The following is a 19,119-nucleotide window of genomic DNA, read 5'->3' as shown; positions in this document are numbered from 1 at the left end:
AGCCCCCCTCCCCCTCACACACACACACACAGATACACACGCCATTCCGACGCCGACTATGCACCGGCACCGTCCTCCGCCGCCGCCGTGCCGTCCTGCCTGCCGCGGTAACGCTATCCTATCCCACGGCCGGAGAGAGAGAGAGAGAGAGAGAATAAGCAACTTCACAAAGCCCCCCCTGCAGTAACTCAATAACAAGCTGTTGTCCCATCAATGGCAACCCCCCGCCCCCATTGTATGGTATGAGAGACGGATGCAAAGATGCTCAAACTAGCTGCACGCCGTCGGGCTTTGGACCGTGTGTGTGTGCGTGCATTTCGCAGACGCGGTGTATCCGTTGCCCACGGCCTAGCGTCTTCCTCGTGCAGTAGTTTCTACCCTTAGCATCTATCGCGTTGACGACATGTTCCCACCGTCTCTCTCTAACGCGCGCGCGCCGACGGGGTTCCCGTAGTTGGAATCGTGTGCCCCGAACCCTGCATTTGGCAGGTTCAAAGCGCCGCACGACAGCACCACCAACCGGGGCTCTCCCCCCCTTCCCTCGCCACACACAACCAAAGAGATCGTCGTGGCGGGAAAAGCCTCAACAGGGTTCCCCGGTGTTTGGAAGCCCAGAAGCCCACAGCCTCCCCCCCAACCTTCCCTGCCAGTGGAATCGGTTTACCACGTCATGACAACTCTCCCTTTGGAGGGGGGAGGGGCAAAAAAACTTCACATGCACAATCATTACTCGGGGTGCCAACGCTGACTGAGCTCACTCACCCTCCAAGCTCAACCAAACAGTTTCGTTTGACTCATGACTGGCTTGTTGTTTGCTCGGATGAACGAAGACTGCTGATCCCAAAGTTTGAGGGTCAAAGCAAAGTTTCCAAACTATCGGACCAATAAAAAGTTGGAAAAAAAAATCACCATTCGACTCGTAAAGCCGAGGACTGCGTACACTCGGATGCTGTTGCGTGGCCAGATACACGGCATCGATTGGAAGAGGTGGATTGGAGCCTTCGTGAGATTTTATTTTGATTATGGATCATGTCCAATTGCTACGACAGAGTATGACGACCCATGAGCCCGTTTAGTATTCCTCAAACCTGCCGAATCCACCTCATCACAACTCTGAGAGTTTCCTCTCCCGCCATGTAAAGAACAGCCAGGAACCAACGGAAAGCGCCCGAGGCGTGTGAATGGTAACCAAGTGTGTCCTTTTGTGCCAAATGACAACGCTGTCCCCATGTGGTATCATATCAAAGAAAATGGATTGCAAAAATGCGTAAATTCAATCCGACCATACAGGGATGAAAAAAAGAAAAAGAAAAAAATAAGCAGGGGGGGGAGTGTCTCAAGGAGTGATGCGTCATTTATCATTTCGAATTGTCCGTCTCTTGTCGCGTTTGACGTGAACCGAAAACGGTCGTTGCTCAGCCGTCTTGAAGAATGACACACGGTCCTTTTACGAACTCGTGACATCTTCGTCCATGAGCGTCTGTAGGGTCATGGGGTCCCGAAGGCGTCGTGCCTTGTGAATTGCGACGAGGTAGTCAACGAGTCCCTCGGCATCCACGCGCAGTGCTTCGAGTTCTTCCTTGCTACACCCAACGACGCGACCATCTTTGCCGGGGTAGCGATAGGCGGCGAAGACGATGCCGTGGTCATTCCGAGAGACGTCCCTAGCAGCTGGGCTGCGAGAGCCCGAAGAGCTTCTGCGGCCTGTGTGGGTGTGGAAAGCGTGTCCGTAACCTCGCGCAAACTCGCCGGCTTGCGCGTCGTCGCAGCGGTATTCCATCCATCCCTCCTGCTTCAAGATCTTGGACTGAACAGTTGCCGAGATGCGGAAAGGGCTTGTGAGGTTGGACAGTCCGTAGGCGGCAAGGAGGCGGCCGGTCATGCCCGGGGCCGAGTCCACCATTGGCCCGTCCATGGGGCCAAGCAGCGAGGTCCTCATGCTAGTTGGTCTTGAAGAAGGGGCAGAAGAAGAACAAGACGACGACGAAGAGAAGTCCATTGACAAGCGAGATGTGGGGGATGATGATTCCGAAGCACCCTCGGGCCACAGGTTCACTATGTAAACCAGGTCAAACTTGTGCTTGGCTGCGATCTGCGCGGCCTGAAGCGCGCCCTCCTTGGCAACGTCGTCGGTGTGAATGGACGAGGTCCTTCGCTTGGCGCGGAAGGATGAGGACGTAGATGACGGGGTTGGCGGGGAGGGTGGGAAGCGCAGAGGCGCCGGTGCCACCATCGGCGAGTCCAGGGCGCCCGCGAGCTCGGGTTCCTCCTCGAGGATATCGTCGTCGGAAAGGGTATAGAAATCAGTCACGTCTCCGCCTTTGAGGATCTGAGTGGCAGAGGTGATGGACCGGGGGGTTCTCGAGTGACCCTGAGAACGACGGAACGCCGCCGCCTTCTCCTCTCTCCGTCGTCGGATTGTGTCAGCAGTTGCCTTTCTCTTGGCCAGACTGAGGTCGGCGAAGTCTCTCGACTGCCCATCGCGTACAGGCTTCATTTCCGGTGATGATGCGGGCGTCGGGAGGTCTCTGCTGAGAGAAGAGGACGGGCGGCTGTGAGAGCCCTTTATGCTCGAGTCATCCTCGTAGTCCGAAGAGGGTGGGGTGTCGGATCTGGTGGGAGGTTGGATGACAGAGGAGCTGTGGCGGTGCTCGGGGAAAACCTTGTACGATGGGGGCAAAGTGCCCGGCGTCGACGCAGTACCGAATGGCGAAGCCGGGGAAAGGGATGAAGGGGGGCAAGGGAAGTCAAAGCCGCGCAGACTGGTGATCGACTTACCCTCTCTTCTGTGGCTGAGCGACAAGGAGCGGACCGGGAGAGTGATGGCCGACATGCTGGAGGTGCTCAGGTGGGAGACGTGTATTGACACGCGCTCGGACGGAGATTCAGGCAGACTTTGAGCACGCTTCTCGTTCTGGGCAGCCATGATGCGCTCCTCTCTGGCCTTCATGCGAGAGACGCGCGGGCGAATGAAGGATGGTTGAGGGAAGCTTTGGTCCAACGAGGCGGTTCGGGACCCAGACGACTCGGGCATTGACGAGTTTGTCTCAATTGAGAAATCCCTCTTTCTGAAGAGCTTCTCCAGGCGATCAAAGTTGTTGGGCATTATGGGCGAGGCCGATGACGGCTACTGGCGGGTTTGTCTGATGTTCAGAAAGTTTTGTAAGCTTTGGCGCTCGGATATGAATCGAGAGAAGTAGGGCAGCGTGTACTCACCAATCGGCGTGTTTATATCGAAGAGCGGAAACCGTGCGCAGACAACGGCGGGATGTGAGAACAACAACAACAAGATTTGACGTTGTGTGTGAGAGAGAGTTTTGTCTAGATGGAAACTGAGGAGGGAAGGCGCAGACAAGCAGGAAGAGGGAGAGGGAAGTGCGTCGGCCTATGTGCTCGAGCACTGACTGAAATGGAAGCAAGGTGACAGTTGTACAGGGGACTCGGCGGCCACGAAGGAAGGCAGGAGCAGCCGGGATGGAGGAGTGAATCGAGTCTCAGTAAGCCGGCTGATTGAAAGCAGAGAGCGAGCACCAAGTGCAACGTGAGAGCAGGGTCGCTGCAAGGCGAGGTGTCGGACACGGGGGAGGCTAGGTCCCTTTTTTGCTGCGAAGCAGCTGCCGGGGCGTGATGAAGGGCAGGAGGCGAGCGAATGGATCTCGAGGAGAAGCTGGCCGAGAAGGAGATGGGATGGTTGGGCGTAGGTCGCGGTTATGCGTTCGAGGTCGTACGGCACTTTCTCTTGGGGTGAGACAAGCACCTAGGCAGTGTGAGATGCGGCGCAATATATATGGCGAGCACCCCTAATTCGGAGTCGACGGAGAGGGGGGGGGGTCGCAGGGGATTGATTGGGTGATTGGCTCTATGGGAAAAACCGATGGAGAGAGAAAGAAAGAGAGAGCCAAGGAAGCGAGACACCCGGTAGGAATAAGAAAGGACGGACGGCCGGAAAGGAGGTACAGCGGTGGTCGGTGTCGGCTGCTCGGGTGAGGGCTGGGTTGTTGTTGTTGTTGTTATTGTTGGGTGAGAGGTGAAGGAAGCTAGAGGGGTCGATGGAGGAATTGAGAGTTTGGATGAAGAATTAGAGACGAGAAAGAAAGCGACCGAAGATCAGCAGAGTCGCGAGAGAGGTAGGGCAAGGTTAGATTAGAGGCAGTTGGGAGGGAAAAGGAGGACACGGACTCGAGATGGAAAGAGACGGGAGAGAGAGGTGAAGGCTTTAAGATATGTTCGTGGCGTGTTGAAACACACAGACGGAGGTGGGACAAAGGCAAGGCAGGTACGGTACTGTACTACTGTACCAGTTTTGAGCAGCCGAGGGCGACTGGAGAAGGTGACGGATTGGGTAGGGTTGGCGTGAGGGTAGGGTAGGTGCGCTCAGATGCAATTGCAGCAGGGCAGATGCAGATGCAGCCACCACCGGGTCAGAGAATCGGGTCGAGGGGCCAGATCCAGGTCCAGGTCCATATGTCCATGCCGAGCTGCAGAGGCACCGGGGAAGCAAGATGTGGCTGGCGGGGGGGTGGGATATGGGTGTGGGTGTCCCTCACTCTTGCTCATTCTCTCAGTCATTCTTTGGGTGGGTTTTGTAGTCGACGAGACGAGGTTCAAGCTTGTGGACGTGGGAGTAGGAGTGGAAAGCAGTGGGAGCGGGAGTGGGTGAGGGACGGGATGACATCGTCCCTGTTGCTAAGGAAAGAAAAGAAAAAAAAAAAGGCGAAGAAAACAACAGCTCTCCGAGCCCGAGAGCTTTAGGTAGGACATGCATGGCTACAATGGCAACACTCGAGCATGCGTAGTATCGCAGGCAGTAGTATCTGTATATACGATACACAGGTGGTATTGTAGGTAGGTAGGTAGACGCGAATACACACCTCCACGACGACCGATGCGTCGTACAGGATAGGACAGACAGGACATAACATACGACGTAGTTAGTGAGACGGGAAGTGAAAAGAAAAGAGGCTAGCTAGACTAGACTAGACGAAGCCACACAAAAGAAAAAGGAAAAGCATCTACAGGTACTACGTAGGTACGTACCCGGAAGTTCGCGTCAACCAGGTGCTACATGCGTCTCCACGGCCGACCATGCAATGCTCGCAACCAGCAGACGCAGGAGTGTGGAGTCTAATGCTGTGGGCGGACGGGAGAGGCAACTGGAGGTGGGGGTTGACGGGTGGGGCCGTCCTGATGGAAATGGCTGACGGGGTAGGTGCGGTGCGCCCTAGGACGGGGGACACTGGACGCTGTACAAGGTGCTGTGGAATAAAGTAGGTGGTCCAAGACGGTCAGAAACCAAAGGCTGGATGCTGGCTGGGCAGGCAGGTATTGGTCATTGACATTGACATGGACATTGAATACGTACAGTAGTATTGCTACTAGATAGTATTACTACTAGATACTTGGACACTGGTCCTCGGTAGTCGTCAGTCAGCTCGAGGTCGGGACACGACCATTCGACCTTTCAGTTCATGTGGGTGGGTGGGCACAGCTAGAAAGTGGCAGGGGTCCTATGCTCTCATGGCCGGACAGGGATGCTTTGCAGGGCTCTCGGACGTTGTTACTGGGTATGTTTCTTGAGGGGGTAAATTGGAACATTGGGCTTTGACACAATCGTGAGGAACTAGCAGCACAGCATGCATTCAACACAAGATGGGAAAATGAGGAAGGAACACCCATCTCGTCTCGTACCTTCCTGCCTACCTTCATTACCCTTGCCTTTGGGCAGGCGTGAATTGGATGGCTATATCCTTTCCTTCCTGGTCATCCCCTGTCCTTCCCTGCCCTTGCCGTGTGTACCTAGGGGGAAGGTACGCGGTACTGAGGTTCCTGCTGCCGCACGGATACACACCCATACCCACACCCACACCCACACCCACACACCAAGGGTACTTGCCCGGTTTCCCTGACAAAAATAAGCACCAGTCACAAACGGCACACGCAAAAGCAGGAATAACGTAACAATAAGCAGCCTCTTTTCCTTTTCCTTTTCCTTTCCTTCTTACCCATGCTCTCTCTAGACGATTTGTTAAATGATTCCCCGAACCCCCCCCAAGCAAGCCACTGGCTGACTTGCAGTGGCACGGAAGAAAAAGGGCACGAGCGCGACGACGACGACGACGACGACGACGACATCAACCCTGCTCCTGCTCCTGCTCTGCCCTTCCTTGCCCTGCTCTGCCATGACCTGCAACCCCCTCCTACTTTACTTACTGGCCTGCTTGCTACTGGAGCAAGAGCAGGAGCAGGAGCAGGCCGCGACATACAGAAGCAGCAAGAGATGCGCGCGGGGCAAGGATCCTTCTTGCCCCCTATGCATCAAATCACCAAATCACCAAATGAGCCCGTCCATCAATCAAATCCTCTTGAGAGGTGAAACATTTCTTCTTCTCCATCTTTCTTCCCCCCTCCCCTGCTTTTTGGCCGGCCCCTCCCGTCAGGTGTGTTATTTCTTCCATCTCTTACTACACTAGTCTTGCAGTCACTTCCCAAACACGTTTTCCTTCAAACCCGTGCCTCGGATACACTCACTCACTACCGAGCACATACACTACGCTCACTACACACACCACACTACCTACACTGCAAGTGGCTGTCACTCGGACTAGCCCGTTTCGTTTCGTTTCTTCCTGGCTTCGGCTAGGGATGATAGGTGTGCGAGCCCCACCACAGCTGCCGCCCGAAAATTACCGGGCATCCCAATATGACCGCTTCCAGCCTCACCTCACCTCTCTCTCAATTGCCTATCTACCTATCTACCTACCTACCTACCTACTTACCTACTAGGCATGCGGTAGGTAGGTGGGATGTCTGTCGCTTCGGCCGGAAACCGGCACAGAAGGGAGAAAGGGGCATACCAATCGCCGGAATTCCTAATAGGTTGCGATGCAGGTTCCCGGATGCTAACCAACCTTTCGCTTCCGCTCTCGAGCCCCCTCCGAATCCAGTACAGTACAGTCTCGTCAAGCGGAGCGGTTCCGTCCAATGCCAGCCGGCCAATCATACCCCCGTCCATCTACCTGTCCGTCTGCCTGCACTGCACTCAGTGGCTCGTACTAGCCTATCTGCCTCCCACCTTTTGATGGAGCATCCGTGCCGAATCTGCCTTAATTGCATGCTACCCAAGGTACCGAGTATAGGTACACTTACTATGTATAGTTCCATGTACGGATACCCACCCGCCACTCCTGACCATCTACCGGTACGCAGTGGTTCACTTTCCACCCTCGTCATGTCGTGTTAAACCTTTTCGCAAACAGACTCGGAGTTATTACCGACCAGACGATCACCTCAACATTCTGTCATTTCTCACCAGTCCAGATACACTCACACACACACACACACCCAGCGACACGGCGCATCCGACCCAAGCAAATCAAAAAAGACAAAAATGCCTCCCTTCCCCCCCCCCCCCCCCCCCCCTTTCATATAGGATACCCACCGTCACCTGACGTGTTTCGCCGGTAGAACTAACTAACTAGTCGATCAACGAACCATGGATCTCACCCATCATGTGCATACTAATATTGAGTGAGCAACGATGCCATGCACGACATCGTACCCACGAGCCCTGGGCGACGACGTTACTATAGGTAGCATTTGGTACACCACCTACTAGGTAGGGCATCTTACATAGTAAGTATTCGTACGGAGTACGGATATACTGACTGAGTACGAATAGTCGTACGGTCCCCCCCCATGCCTCGGAGTAAGGCACGTTTCGAGCTCCTCCGGCGCGCAGAATGCGCCTGTGCGCCTAATCCGACGTGACAGACAGCTTGATGATCGACCATGATTACCGCGAGAGCTTTGACTTATCCACCGCCCAACTATCAATCAACGGCGACAGACACCCTACCCTGGACACTCCTCTCTCTCTCGCTTGCATGCATGCATCCGGGCTCGAGCGTGCGTCAACGTCTCCTGTCTGTCGCTTTGTTGACAGGACATTTGCCTACCTGCCGCTGAACCGGTTTCCTCTGAACCGGTTTCCTCTCCCGCTGGCAGGAGGACTGACTCCGTCTCCTTGTTCACCATCGCCGCTAATGCGAAGGCACAAAGCTCGTCACCATCAGATGAGGTTTCCGAGACCTCACTACTGCAGCAGGCTGACCCGATTATGGTACATTCATTACACATTACAATACCATGGTTTTGGTATTGTATTACCGTCGCGGTCCAACACCTCTCTGCTTGTCTCTGCACTCGACGTCATCAACAACATTATACCGAGTATACGCCTCCTCTTTCGACATTCATCATTCTCCGTCGTAACATACATACAAACAAACGGCCAAGCTTTTGACCAGTGTTGATGTCTCCTACATTGACTTTATCTGCGGCTCGCCCCCAGCTCAAAGTGTCCAACAGGGATGCCACCTCTCGGCTTGGAGCCATGACCTCTCTTTTTCTATTTCTCTCCTTCCCTTCCGTTTTTTTTTACTTTGTGGTACTTTCTTGGGTTGCTAGCGGGGAAAAGACGTAATTTGACCTCCCAGGCACCAATTTCTCCGACTGGACCGAAAGAGATAGTTGGACCCCCTGATCAAATAGTCGCCGAGTGCAATCTGCACCGTCTCCGCCTATATCCATGCAACCGAGCAGCATTGCGACAAATGTTTACACCATTGCCGAAAACAGCCGCAAGGTTTGCTCTCGGTTAACAAGTCAGCCACCGATGGCTTAGGTACGGTACGGCATGATAGGTATAGGGTGACGAGACGATACAGCCGCTACACAGAAACCGCTCCGGGCGCAGGGTCCAAACCTCAGACCCCACTGGCTTTGACCAGCCCGTCTTAATCAAGGCGTGACGGGTTTTCCCCTCCTAGCCTTGCTTTGAAAAAAAAAAAAAAAAAAAAAAAAACCTCCGGCCTTGTTGATCTCGCTTCTTGATTTTCCAACGTTCGCCCGGACTGAGCTAGAACCCCCTACAACAGGCCCCGCTTGCAGGACAAATGGCGATAAGTAATCTACCCAAGCCTCACTTGTAGTTTACAAACGATGATGCCACGGCCGAAAACCGCCACTACCCTGTACACCGTGCCGAGATGGTTTTGCACCCATCTCATGGTAACGAGAGTACATGGCGGGCCTGGCTTCGCCGTCCGTCTCATCATCCAGGCCGGCACGGGATTGCCTACCACTGCTGCAACGTCGGTTGCATCGTGCCCAAACATGGCCAGATTTCCCACGTGACTGACGACTGAACCGCTCTTGACCATACCTAGTTCGCGCGGACCAAGTTTCTGCTGAATCATCAACAGCAACCCTACCCGTTTTCGGCATAGACTCGCCGCCCGAACACTCTCTTGTACGGTACACTACGTACACTACGTACGGTACATGAGCTTCGGATGCTACACCTCTGCATCCGGATGCAGCCAACGACAAGGCCCGCCCCGGTGTCTAGTAGTATATGTCGTTACTTCTATCAAGGCGGCATGCCAACCGATGGTGGTGTGGTTTTTCGTTTCTTTTCTTCTTTTTGGTCATCAATGCCTACTTCTGGCTCTCTTCCCATTGGGCTGTGGTAACACGTACTAGGGCCGAATGAGAGTTTTCAGGCGACGCTGCGCCCCAGTCTCAACTTTTCATTCGCTTTTTTTCTTCTTCTTTCTCTTCTTCTCCACTCCAGTCATCGTGTAATATAGGTGCATCTCTCTGCAGGAACTTCTGCTCCCGTTTCCTTCAGAGGGCCCGAGCTTGACCGGGCTTCCCATGTCCCCCGCACATGAATTCCTCACACAAGCGCTTTGATGACTGTACTTGGAGTGTCCTTGTGTACCGCCTTGGATGCGCAGCTCTGTCGGATGTTTGTGACTTGCGAAATCTTATGTCAACAAGTAGCCCAGGCCCTCTACAGCCGCGGGGGGGGGGGGGGGGGGGGACCCGCTGGAGGCGACATGTCTTCTGGCTTTCTTTCCAGTATTCACTCAAGAGCTTATTTCGGGGTCGCTGGCTATCCCCCTGGTGTCCGCACGCAGGTGGCCTGGTTTGATGCCAGAGATATCCCGGTTTCTGGTCTCTTCACGCACCCTCGACACTTCAGTCGGAGGAGGCAACCCGCAGCTGCGTGTGCTTTGCCGTATATATCACAGCTCAAGTCATCTCGTTTTGGATACTGTCACAGCTTTTGGTCGTCCAAGGTTCCGGGGCAATCGCGGGCCCTTGCGGCCGCTGTAGCATCTCAGCCCCTCGTACTCTCTCTCTCTCTCTCTCTCTCTCTCTCTCTTGTGCGATGTGTGTCCAGAACACAACGGCCTAGTCGCGTGTTGCCGAATCGGGCGAGCTCGGTTTCTCCCAGCGCCCACCTACCTGGCCCTTTTCATTCGATCTGACCTGGCGGCTGTAAGGAGAGCTGGGGGCGTCGTCCATACTTGCAGACGCCACTAGCCGTGATTTACTATCGGGCAGCCACACCGGCCGTATACGTCGTCGTTGTCTAGTACCCCCCCCCTTCCCTTCCCAGGTGAGCTTACACGCTTCCCTCCGTCGCCAATCACAGCCAGACGTGGGCATTTTATTTTGTTTTATTTTGTTTTATTTTTTTCCATCTCTCTCAGCATGTCCAACTTTTCCCCCTTTCCCGCTAGGTACGGTTGGTGATGCCTTTTTAGCCCATCGTCTTGAATTTGCATTGCCGTTTTTGAACAACTGGACTCTCGGCTCGGCCCCTCCCCTCCCCTGGATGGCCGGTCACACACACACACATACGCTTCGTCATGGTGAAGCTCCCGCGCTTCGCTTGCAGCCTTTTGAGGTTCTGGCTGACCAAAGGGGGTCTTGTAGCGAGACACACACCAAACCGGGTTGTTCGGGTCAGAAATCTTGGTTGCCGAAGGATGGTTTGATAAGCTTGATTTATGACGGCGATGGTGAGGTCGTCGGCACCGGCCCGTTCGAAGATGCAGATCCGACGACGCAAGGGGGTGCATGACACTGCTTGTCTAGGCCGCCGCCCTCCCCCCTTCAAACGCGGGACCATGGAGAAGAAGGGGGGGCACTCTGTGTTGAGATTAGAGAGGATGTTTTTCAGGCAACTAACACCGGAAAGCTCGCTATGCAGTTCCCGGTAAATGCAGTGCGGCGCGGCACGTATCTAGCCCAGCTGCATGCAGCCAGCCATCCAGCAGCCTCCCCCCCCACGGACGCAGCATCAGGCACTCACACGGCGCAGGCACGCTGGGCCGTCGTCCACCCGATGCGGCCCGGGTGGTCTGGCCTCTGCTTCCGGAACCCTGTGCTTCACCGTTTTGAGGGGGTGGGAAAGCTAGCGGGAGTGGCCTTGAAAGGGGGCTTGCCGTAACGTAGTGTACATACTAGTACAGGACCGGCGGCAGCGGCGGTGGTTCCCCTACGGCCGGGTGGTGATGGTGGTTGTGGTTGTGGCTGTATCTATCCTTTCCCCCGCCCCACAAAGGTAAGCCTGTGGCTTTTGTCCCAAAAACGAGATCGATCGAGGAGGCATCTTCATCTTGCTGCATCAAAATGCGGCCTACATGTGACTTGTCATCCCACGAGAAAAAGAGCGCCCCCAACATGTTGAGTCAGCTAGCCAGCGATGTAAGGGAGGGTGATCTCGGCATTCAGAAGGGGGTGGAGAAAGGAGGAGGGTGGATTTTCCGGGATTTGAGCTTTTTGGCACGATGATCGTGAGACCAAAGGCCCGGGGGGACGAGACAGAGAGAGACAGAGAGAGACAGAGAGAGAGAGAGAGAAACCCACACACCCCAATTACCCCGTATATTCCCACATTTTGCCTAATGAGAACAGGGTCACGACTCATAAAATAAAATAAAACCCAGATGTCGTCGATGGAGTGAGGATATGGCGCTCGAGAAAGTAGGATACCTAACGCAAGGAAACCAGCTCTATCCTTTTTTTTCTTTCACGCGGGAGGGAGATGGTTTGCTCTCTAGCTCCATTTTCGATCGGTGGGGGGCGGGGTTCGAACCAACTACTCTCTACCTCTTCCGGTTCCAGTCTCCAAGACAAAGTTGTCTTGGGTCAATTCCTTCGTTTCTTGGATGGCCCTTGCGAGGTTCTCTTAGGGAAGGGCCCCGCCAGCTCCGCCGCCGCCGCCGTTCAACGGCCTCCGGCGTTCGACGGAGAGACAGGACGAATCTGGCAAAGGTCGCGAGAGACGCCGGGGGGTGGGGGGGCATCCTTGGGCAACTTGCTTCGCCCCCGATCCCGATGGAGGTTTTTCGATGTGATGGAAGGGCGGACGGGGGCAAGGGTTAGGGTTTCCCGCACGCCTTTTCTCCTTGGTGAGATTCCACGTTTGGGGGGGGGGGGGGGGGGGGGGGCTGGCGTTTTCTGGCGGGGAGGTGATCCAAGGAAAAGAAAAGGTGGAGAAATGTCTTTTACGCTGGGGACTTTTGTTTCTTTTCTTCCGCCATCGCCATCGACGGGAAAGGGTGAACGGGGGCTGTTCTTCGTCTGGATCCCCATGTTCTCTGAACGTGGCATGCGTGTGCTGATCGTCGCGGAAGGGGGGGGGGCGGGTTCCGTGATCTCCGGACTTTCAATTCTACCCCGGTTTGACCCTGAATCTGATGCAAGACTCGCTGTCGCACGCGCTCGAGTTCCCACTTCGCGCGCAGGACGGTCCACATGAGCCTCGTTGCTGCTCTGAAACCGCTGACGTATGTGAACATGTACACGGGGGGGGAGGATCTAGCATGCACTGCACTTTTCTAATAGCCGATTTCCGTCACCGTCCGGGCACGCGAATGGCGGGGGTGGGGGAGAGAAGGGCTGGTTTCCTCGTACGAGAGGCAGGTTGGGCGAGTCCCGCGCGAGACCCTCCGCCGGGGGGCCGTGAGACAGGCTGGGGTATTCTTTGTGCACAGTGATGGAAGGGCCATGGTGTGGAGGTTGCTCGAGGTCGGCGGGTTGACCGAGTTGCTAAAGCCTTCTTGAAGTCTGGGCGGTAACAGGTGTATGTGTCCTGCTGCTCCACTCAATGGTACTAGGCTGGCGGTGTGTAGCCTTGTCATTTATACTGGCGTTACATTGCTGAAGGACCCGGCAGATATGATATATCATGGTGTGTATGTCTGTCCTGCTCGAATCTGGGAGACCGTGAACGTGGCGCGGGCTTTCTGTAGAAGCAAGAGACATGGGTAACCAACAACATCGAGGCTGATGATCTTTGAACACGCCGTCTTTGACTCGGGCAAGAAGACAGTCTCTCCCTTGTGACGACTACGAACACACAACCTTCCACAAGGTGGGGTTGCCGGGAATCCACGGGACAAGCGGACGTGCACGAGGGTGTGGATCGGAGGAAGGAGTTTGCCTTCATAAATCTTCACTCGCTTTTCGTGCGTGTACCCCCGAGTCTCCGAGCGTGCTTTCAAGGCTGGGGTCGTTGTGTGATATGTCGTTGCGCTGACCGGTTCATCGGGTCGGTGGTCCCGAGCGGAGCGCCGGCACCCGGATGAGTGGATATCGGGGTCGGGTTGTGTGCGGAGCGGGGCCCAGCGTGTCGCGCCGTCCCGGCCAACGGCATCTATAAGCCTAGACAACGCCACATGGGCCCAGTACCCATGAAAACTTCAATCACAAGTTGGATGCGTGATGTGGCATGTTTCACACCAGAAGTTGCAATCGGAAAACGACAAGAACTTATGGCCTTTAACTTGCCTGGCCAACAATATGATATCGGTGTCTTCATACTATTTCGTCATAAGAGGGTCATATATTCATCACGAATCAAGCTTTGTGCAACATCGCCACGTCTAGCCACCCCGAAATCGTCATAAGAATCCCCACTAGACAGAAACTTGAATGATCGGAGCTGTCAAAGAAAGCTTTCTTATTCGAACCCCCTCCCCCCAGATCAATTACCAAGAACATCCTCCGCCTCTCTGCAGTACAGAACGCCCTCCACCTCCGGCATCCCCTTCATCCCCCTCCTCACCCTCTCGAAGGCGACCCTCAGCTCGCCCCACGTCCAAAACTCGTCCACCAGCCCGCGCGCCTCGGAAAACAGCTGCGGCAGCCGGAACTCGTCCTCCGCGGGGCCCAGCAGCCTCACGACCCCGCCGTCCCCGGCCTCCTCCTCCGCGGGCCGCGGGAGCGGTCTGAATTCGACAAAGACGAACAGCCTCGCCATGTCGGTGAAGCACCGCGCGCACGCCCGGAGGGCCTCGGCGATGCGGCGCTCGTCCGGGAGGACGGACCAGTGGAGCCCGACGTTCCTGAGGCCTGGCTTCGTCGTCCAGGGGGAGTCCCAGGCCCCGACGCGGCTGCGGTACACGAGCGGCGGGAGGTAGACGATGTCGGAGGCCGGGACGTACGCCGGCGGCGACGGGACGGACGGGACCGCTCCCTTTTGGACGTCGAGGGGGTGGGGGAAGGGACGGAGGAGGGCCCGGACCGCGGCTCGGGACTCGGCGCAGACGCCGAGACCGACGTGGCGCGCGTGGCGGCGTTCGCGCCCGGGCTTGACGAGGTGGGTGTCCTCCCTGTACTCGAAGACGCGGGGCTCCGCGCCGAAGGTCTCCCAGACGAGGAGGCGGAGCTCGAGGGGGAGGGCCATGAAGGGGTGGCGGCGGCGGCTACCCGTCGGCGGCTCCTCCGCGGCCTCCTCCGTTGGTTGTGACGTGGGCGGGACGAGACCGGTGACGGTAGACATGGCGTGTGATGTTGGTGACGAGAGGGTTCCTGTTTGAGGTTCTTTTGGTGTTTCTGTGTCGAGAAGGGGGGGGGGGGTATCCAGACAGCCCGACTCGAGAGATTCCGCTTCGACGTCTCGGGCTAGCGGTCGTGGTGGCTGATGTGAGACAGACGCTGGCTAACCTGTCGTCGGCGACCAATCGTAGCTGAATGGCTGCAATATGGGCAGATGGCGGGCGTAAGCACGCCTGCTTCCGTTCGATCAGCCGCAACACACTAGTGTTTTTGGGGAGGGGGTTTGTCGTGGCTATCGCGGACGCGAACTCGAACCTGGCTAATCATGACCGCCTGCCTGACCACATTCCGACGATCCCGCGGCAGAGAGCTGTCCCGGACGATGAGCATCCTCTGACATCCGGGGGGGAGTGACAGGCATGTGGCATTAAAGCCAAAAGTAAGAACGGTGGCATTCGGTAAGATCCCACAATACAATGACAACGCAAACTACGCGACAGTCGGAAAAGACCGGCTGGTCCCTGTTCAACAGGCGATCGGGCTCCTGCATCATTGGGAGGGGGGATGGGATGACGATCTGGGGTTTGGCTGGGCTGACTCGGCTGACTGACTGGCCGAGCACGCTGTTCATCTACATGTAGTTCCCAGATCCGACCGGAAACCACAAAAAAAGAAAAGAAAAAAAAAAGAAGAAGAAAACGCCGAGCTAGCGTTGTGGCTTGATGAGCCAGCGAGATTGGTCCGAAAGATCTGACAACCCCCTCCCCTTTCCCCTTCTGCGATGTTGTGTGATGTACAGAGTAAGGGCGGCCGCGACCTCAGGCCACAGATCCAAGCATGTTCCCCGCAAGCCCGCCCGCGCCTCGAGTCGGGGTCCCGGTGTTCGGCGTCAGCGGATGCCGCCCGCCGGCCTCATCGCGGCGTGATGGGGGATACTGTGGCACGTTGTCACGCGATGGGACACGGGGAAAGGGCCATCATCGTTATCGAGGGTGCGTGTGTCGCTGGGGTGTCTTCCCGAGCGGCGGTGGTTTATATCTTCCGACAGCCGGCCCGGAACCCCGGGCTTTTGTCCCCCACTCCCAAGCGGTCGAGCACCGGATGTCGAACGCGGTGCGAAGCAAGGCCTCACCGTTCAGCGCGCATCTGCAACTGATTGACCGGTTCAACCTACTCTACCAGTCCTACGGCATGCGATGTCAAGGAAGGGGAAGGGGCATCTGGTGAACACGCTACATCGTATCCTCATCCCACGCCAACAAGAACCTGTCGTTGAAAGTCATCAGACCCCCGCCCCTTCACTTGTACCTTTTTCCATCAAATAGGAGCCTGGGCCGTCGCAACTGATTCTCGATCGGGGCAGACTGTAACTGCAATGAGAAGAGTGGAACTGACTTCGGAGGCTGACCCGGCGCACGATTAAACAATGATGCATTATTATTCTACCCTGTAAAAATACCGAAAAAGAAAAAAGCAAAAAACGTGGGAGATCGAAGCAGGAAGCGAACCCCCCCCAAGTGTCTTTGACACTCGACTCCAGGACGCCGGTCATACAGCCGCCGCGTAGCAGCCGGCATAACGTCCAGAACCCCCCTCCCGCCTCCACTCTCCCGTCAACCCGGCGCGCGCGGGTCTACCAGAGCTCGCACGTCGGCTGCTTCTGGGGGCAGTTGAAGGCGCTGCGGAAGTCCTTCGAGTTGTCCAGCGGCCCCTTGATGCGGGCGAAGCCGGGGGAGTGGACGTCGGTGCCGAGGAGGTAGACGTCGTATTCCTTGGAGGACGACTTGCTGCACCAGGTCTGGGCCCACCTGAGGAAGAAGAGCTGGTCGTGCGAGAACCTCTGCAGGCCCGGCAGGTCCCCGTCCTTGGCGTCCATGGTGCCCTGCAGCTTCTTCCACGCCGTGTAGCTCGTCGAGACGCCGCCGGCGTCGGCAATGTTCTCGCCGAGGGTGAAGTTGCCGCGGACGGGCACCTGCGTGCCATTGGGCGCCGTGACGGAGAAGTTCTGGTACTGGTCGACGAAGCACTTTGTGCGGTTGTTGAAGGCCTCGAGGCTCTTGTCGTCCCACCAGTTGGCGAGGGAGCCGTTGGCGGCGTAGTTGTGGCCGTTATTGTCGAAGCCGTGCGTGAGCTCGTGCCCGAGGATGGAGCCGAGGCTGCCGTAGTTGACGTACGAGGGGTACTCGACGCTGTAGACAGGCTGCTGCTGGATGCCGGCGCTGATGACAATGTCGTTGTAGGTGGCGTAGTAGTACGCGTTGGTCGTGGACGGCGTCTGGAGCCACAGCCCCCTGTCGCTGGGCTTGCCGAGCTGCGCAAACACCTGCTTGCTGGCGAAGGTGGCGAAGGCGACGGCGTTGTCGAAGTAGCCGTCGCCGATTTTGAGGCCGGAGAAGTAGTCGGCGAGGCTGCGGGGGTTGGCCGTGTCGGGCGACAGCTCCGGGTACCCGATCTTCCTCGTGATGGCCTTGACCTTCTCCTCGGCCGCCTTCTTGACATCGGACGAGAGCCAGTCCTTCTCGCCGATGCGGGAGATGAAGGCCTGCTGGATGGTGCCCATCATGTTCGTGGCGAGCTCGCGGGCCTCCTTCGAGTACGCCCTGTCGAGGTAGAACCGGCTGAGGATCCAGCCCAGGCCCTTGGGCACGCTGCTCCAGGGGACGCCCTCGTCGACGTGGTGGACGCACTCCTCCCACCTCGCCGGCCTGCCGACCCGCGCCGGGTCCGCGGCGCGGAGCATGGACTTGAAGTCGCTCAGCCGCCTCGTGGGCGGGGACTCGACGTATGGGGAAAAGGCGGCGGCAGCCTTCCACATGAAGAAGCCCTGGACCGTCTCCACGGTGGTGTTGGCGAGGAGCTGCGAGAGGTTTCCAAAGTACGCGGGCGAGAAGTACAGCGCCTCAGGGTCGTAGTCGGCGGGCATCAGGTTCTTGAGGACAAAGTCGTGGTTGAGCTCGGGCGCCACGCTAGTGACCTGCTCCAACTTGAACCTCTTGCTGGGCGACTTGAGAGAAAACACAACCCGTTAGTTTTGAGAAACGAGCTTAGGGACGGTGCTGGTGGGCTGTGTTTTGGTCGGGAAAGAGGGCAAATCATGAAATGGGGGCAGCAAGACTCACGTAGTCATCGTCGCCTTCGCGACTGTCGTCTGTGGACTTCAAGGCGGACGCTTCCCTCTCAAACTTGATAACATCGACTGCAAGTCTCTGAGCGTCACTGAGAGTGGGCTTGTTGGGATGCACCTCTCGGAGGACCCCCGCCACAACACGCACGTACTCTTTGACCGTGTCATCGTTGCGCGATTGCGACCTGGAGATCAACGGACTGCCGCCGGGGAGGACCGAGAGGATCGTTTTGTTCTATTATCCCGTCAGACTCGGTGCTCGGAAGGGGTGGAGGTGGGGGGCCACGTTGACGAGATATTTATAAGGGCCGGCGGCAAACGAGGAAGAACTCACCGGATTCAGGTCTTCAAAGGTGACATCGATGCTCTCGAAAGTCGAGAGGCCATGCTGACTAAAGAGCAGCAGGGTATTCCCCATGTTCTCGGCATCACCCTTTGACACCTTGCGTCCCCTGTCCTCCGTCGTGTTGGCGACTGGGAACGCCGCAGCGACGCGGTCGATGAGGCTCATCAGCGGGCGCAGGCCGGCCGCCTCGACGACGGTGTTGTTCAGGCAGGCATTGTACGTGGTGACGATGAGGTTGAAATTGTCTTGGTCGAGGCTGACCTGCTCCTTGGACAGGGAGGCCGTCAGAAAGCCGGCGTCGGGTCCGGTGGGGTACGGACTCTCCAGGATGTCCTTGAGTATGACCGAGACGGTCTTGCTGACCTCGCCCAGTGTGGAGGCCTTGTTCTGGCCAGCACCCGGGGCGTGCTTCGAGTTCCAGCCTGCGCATGCCACTGCCAAAAAAGGGTTGTCAGTGGACGGAGATTCATGGCATTTTGACTTTTCACCCCCGTTTTCGGTGGATTGCGGAATTGGAAAACATGGAAAAGAATTGCGACACAGGCATCGGAAGCTTGGACGCGGGGGGATATGGGGAGGGGACAAATGTAGAGACGGATGTCATGCGGGCGGGCGACGGGTTGGGGGGAGCATGAAGGGGGGGGTGGTGGTGCTTGAGTCCGTTCGACGTACGCTGGTCAAAGTCTGTGCACGGATCGATATTTGTGTAGTTGGGCGCAAGACTAAGAAGAATATCGGATGCGATCTCGATACATGCCGGCGTGGTGCAGATGCTGCCGGCGTCGACGTTGGGGCCCGCGGGGGCCATTGTGTTAAGATGGAGGAAGTCGAGAAGAGAGATAGAAGAGAGATAGAAGAGAGAGAGCGAGAGACCGAGAGAGAAGTCGGCGCCTGTTATCGTTCGTCAGGGTTTGGGTTGCTCTTTATATATACATTTGATGAGTATAGATGATCCAGACCACCCCCCCATAGGTAAGCAGTCAAGTACAGTTCACCTGGTATATAAATA

The 19,119-nt window shown here is 56.7% G+C and overlaps 3 protein-coding genes across 3 annotated transcripts; all 3 read right to left on the bottom strand.

Moving 5' to 3' along the window:
- Positions 1-1,447: 1,447 nt before the first annotated feature.
- On the bottom strand, positions 1,448-3,106 carry GLRG_06444 (uncharacterized protein; the record flags this gene model as incomplete). Its single annotated transcript, XM_008097129.1, has 1 exon — positions 1,448-3,106. One exon carries the CDS (start codon positions 3,104-3,106, stop codon positions 1,448-1,450), a length of 1,659 nt encoding a protein of 552 aa, XP_008095320.1.
- A 10,740-nt stretch (positions 3,107-13,846) lies between these two features.
- On the bottom strand, positions 13,847-14,644 carry GLRG_06443 (uncharacterized protein; the record flags this gene model as incomplete). The annotated part of the gene is made up of 1 exon (XM_008097128.1): positions 13,847-14,644. One exon carries the CDS (start codon positions 14,642-14,644, stop codon positions 13,847-13,849), a length of 798 nt encoding a protein of 265 aa, XP_008095319.1.
- Positions 14,645-16,273: 1,629 nt separating this feature from the next.
- GLRG_06442 (peptidase family M13) lies at positions 16,274-18,918 on the bottom strand (the record flags this gene model as incomplete). Its single annotated transcript, XM_008097127.1, has 4 exons — positions 16,274-17,644; positions 17,760-17,999; positions 18,099-18,544; positions 18,783-18,918. The coding sequence occupies 4 exons, from the start codon at positions 18,916-18,918 to the stop codon at positions 16,274-16,276; spliced, it is 2,193 nt and encodes a 730-aa protein (XP_008095318.1).
- Positions 18,919-19,119: the final 201 nt, after the last annotated feature.

Source organism: Colletotrichum graminicola, assembly GCF_000149035.1.
Source record: "Colletotrichum graminicola M1.001 genomic scaffold supercont1.24, whole genome shotgun sequence".
Lineage (NCBI taxonomy): Eukaryota > Fungi > Ascomycota > Sordariomycetes > Glomerellales > Glomerellaceae > Colletotrichum > Colletotrichum graminicola.
Note: the sequence above shows the minus strand (reverse complement) of the source record. Positions and strands in the feature narration are given on the sequence as shown.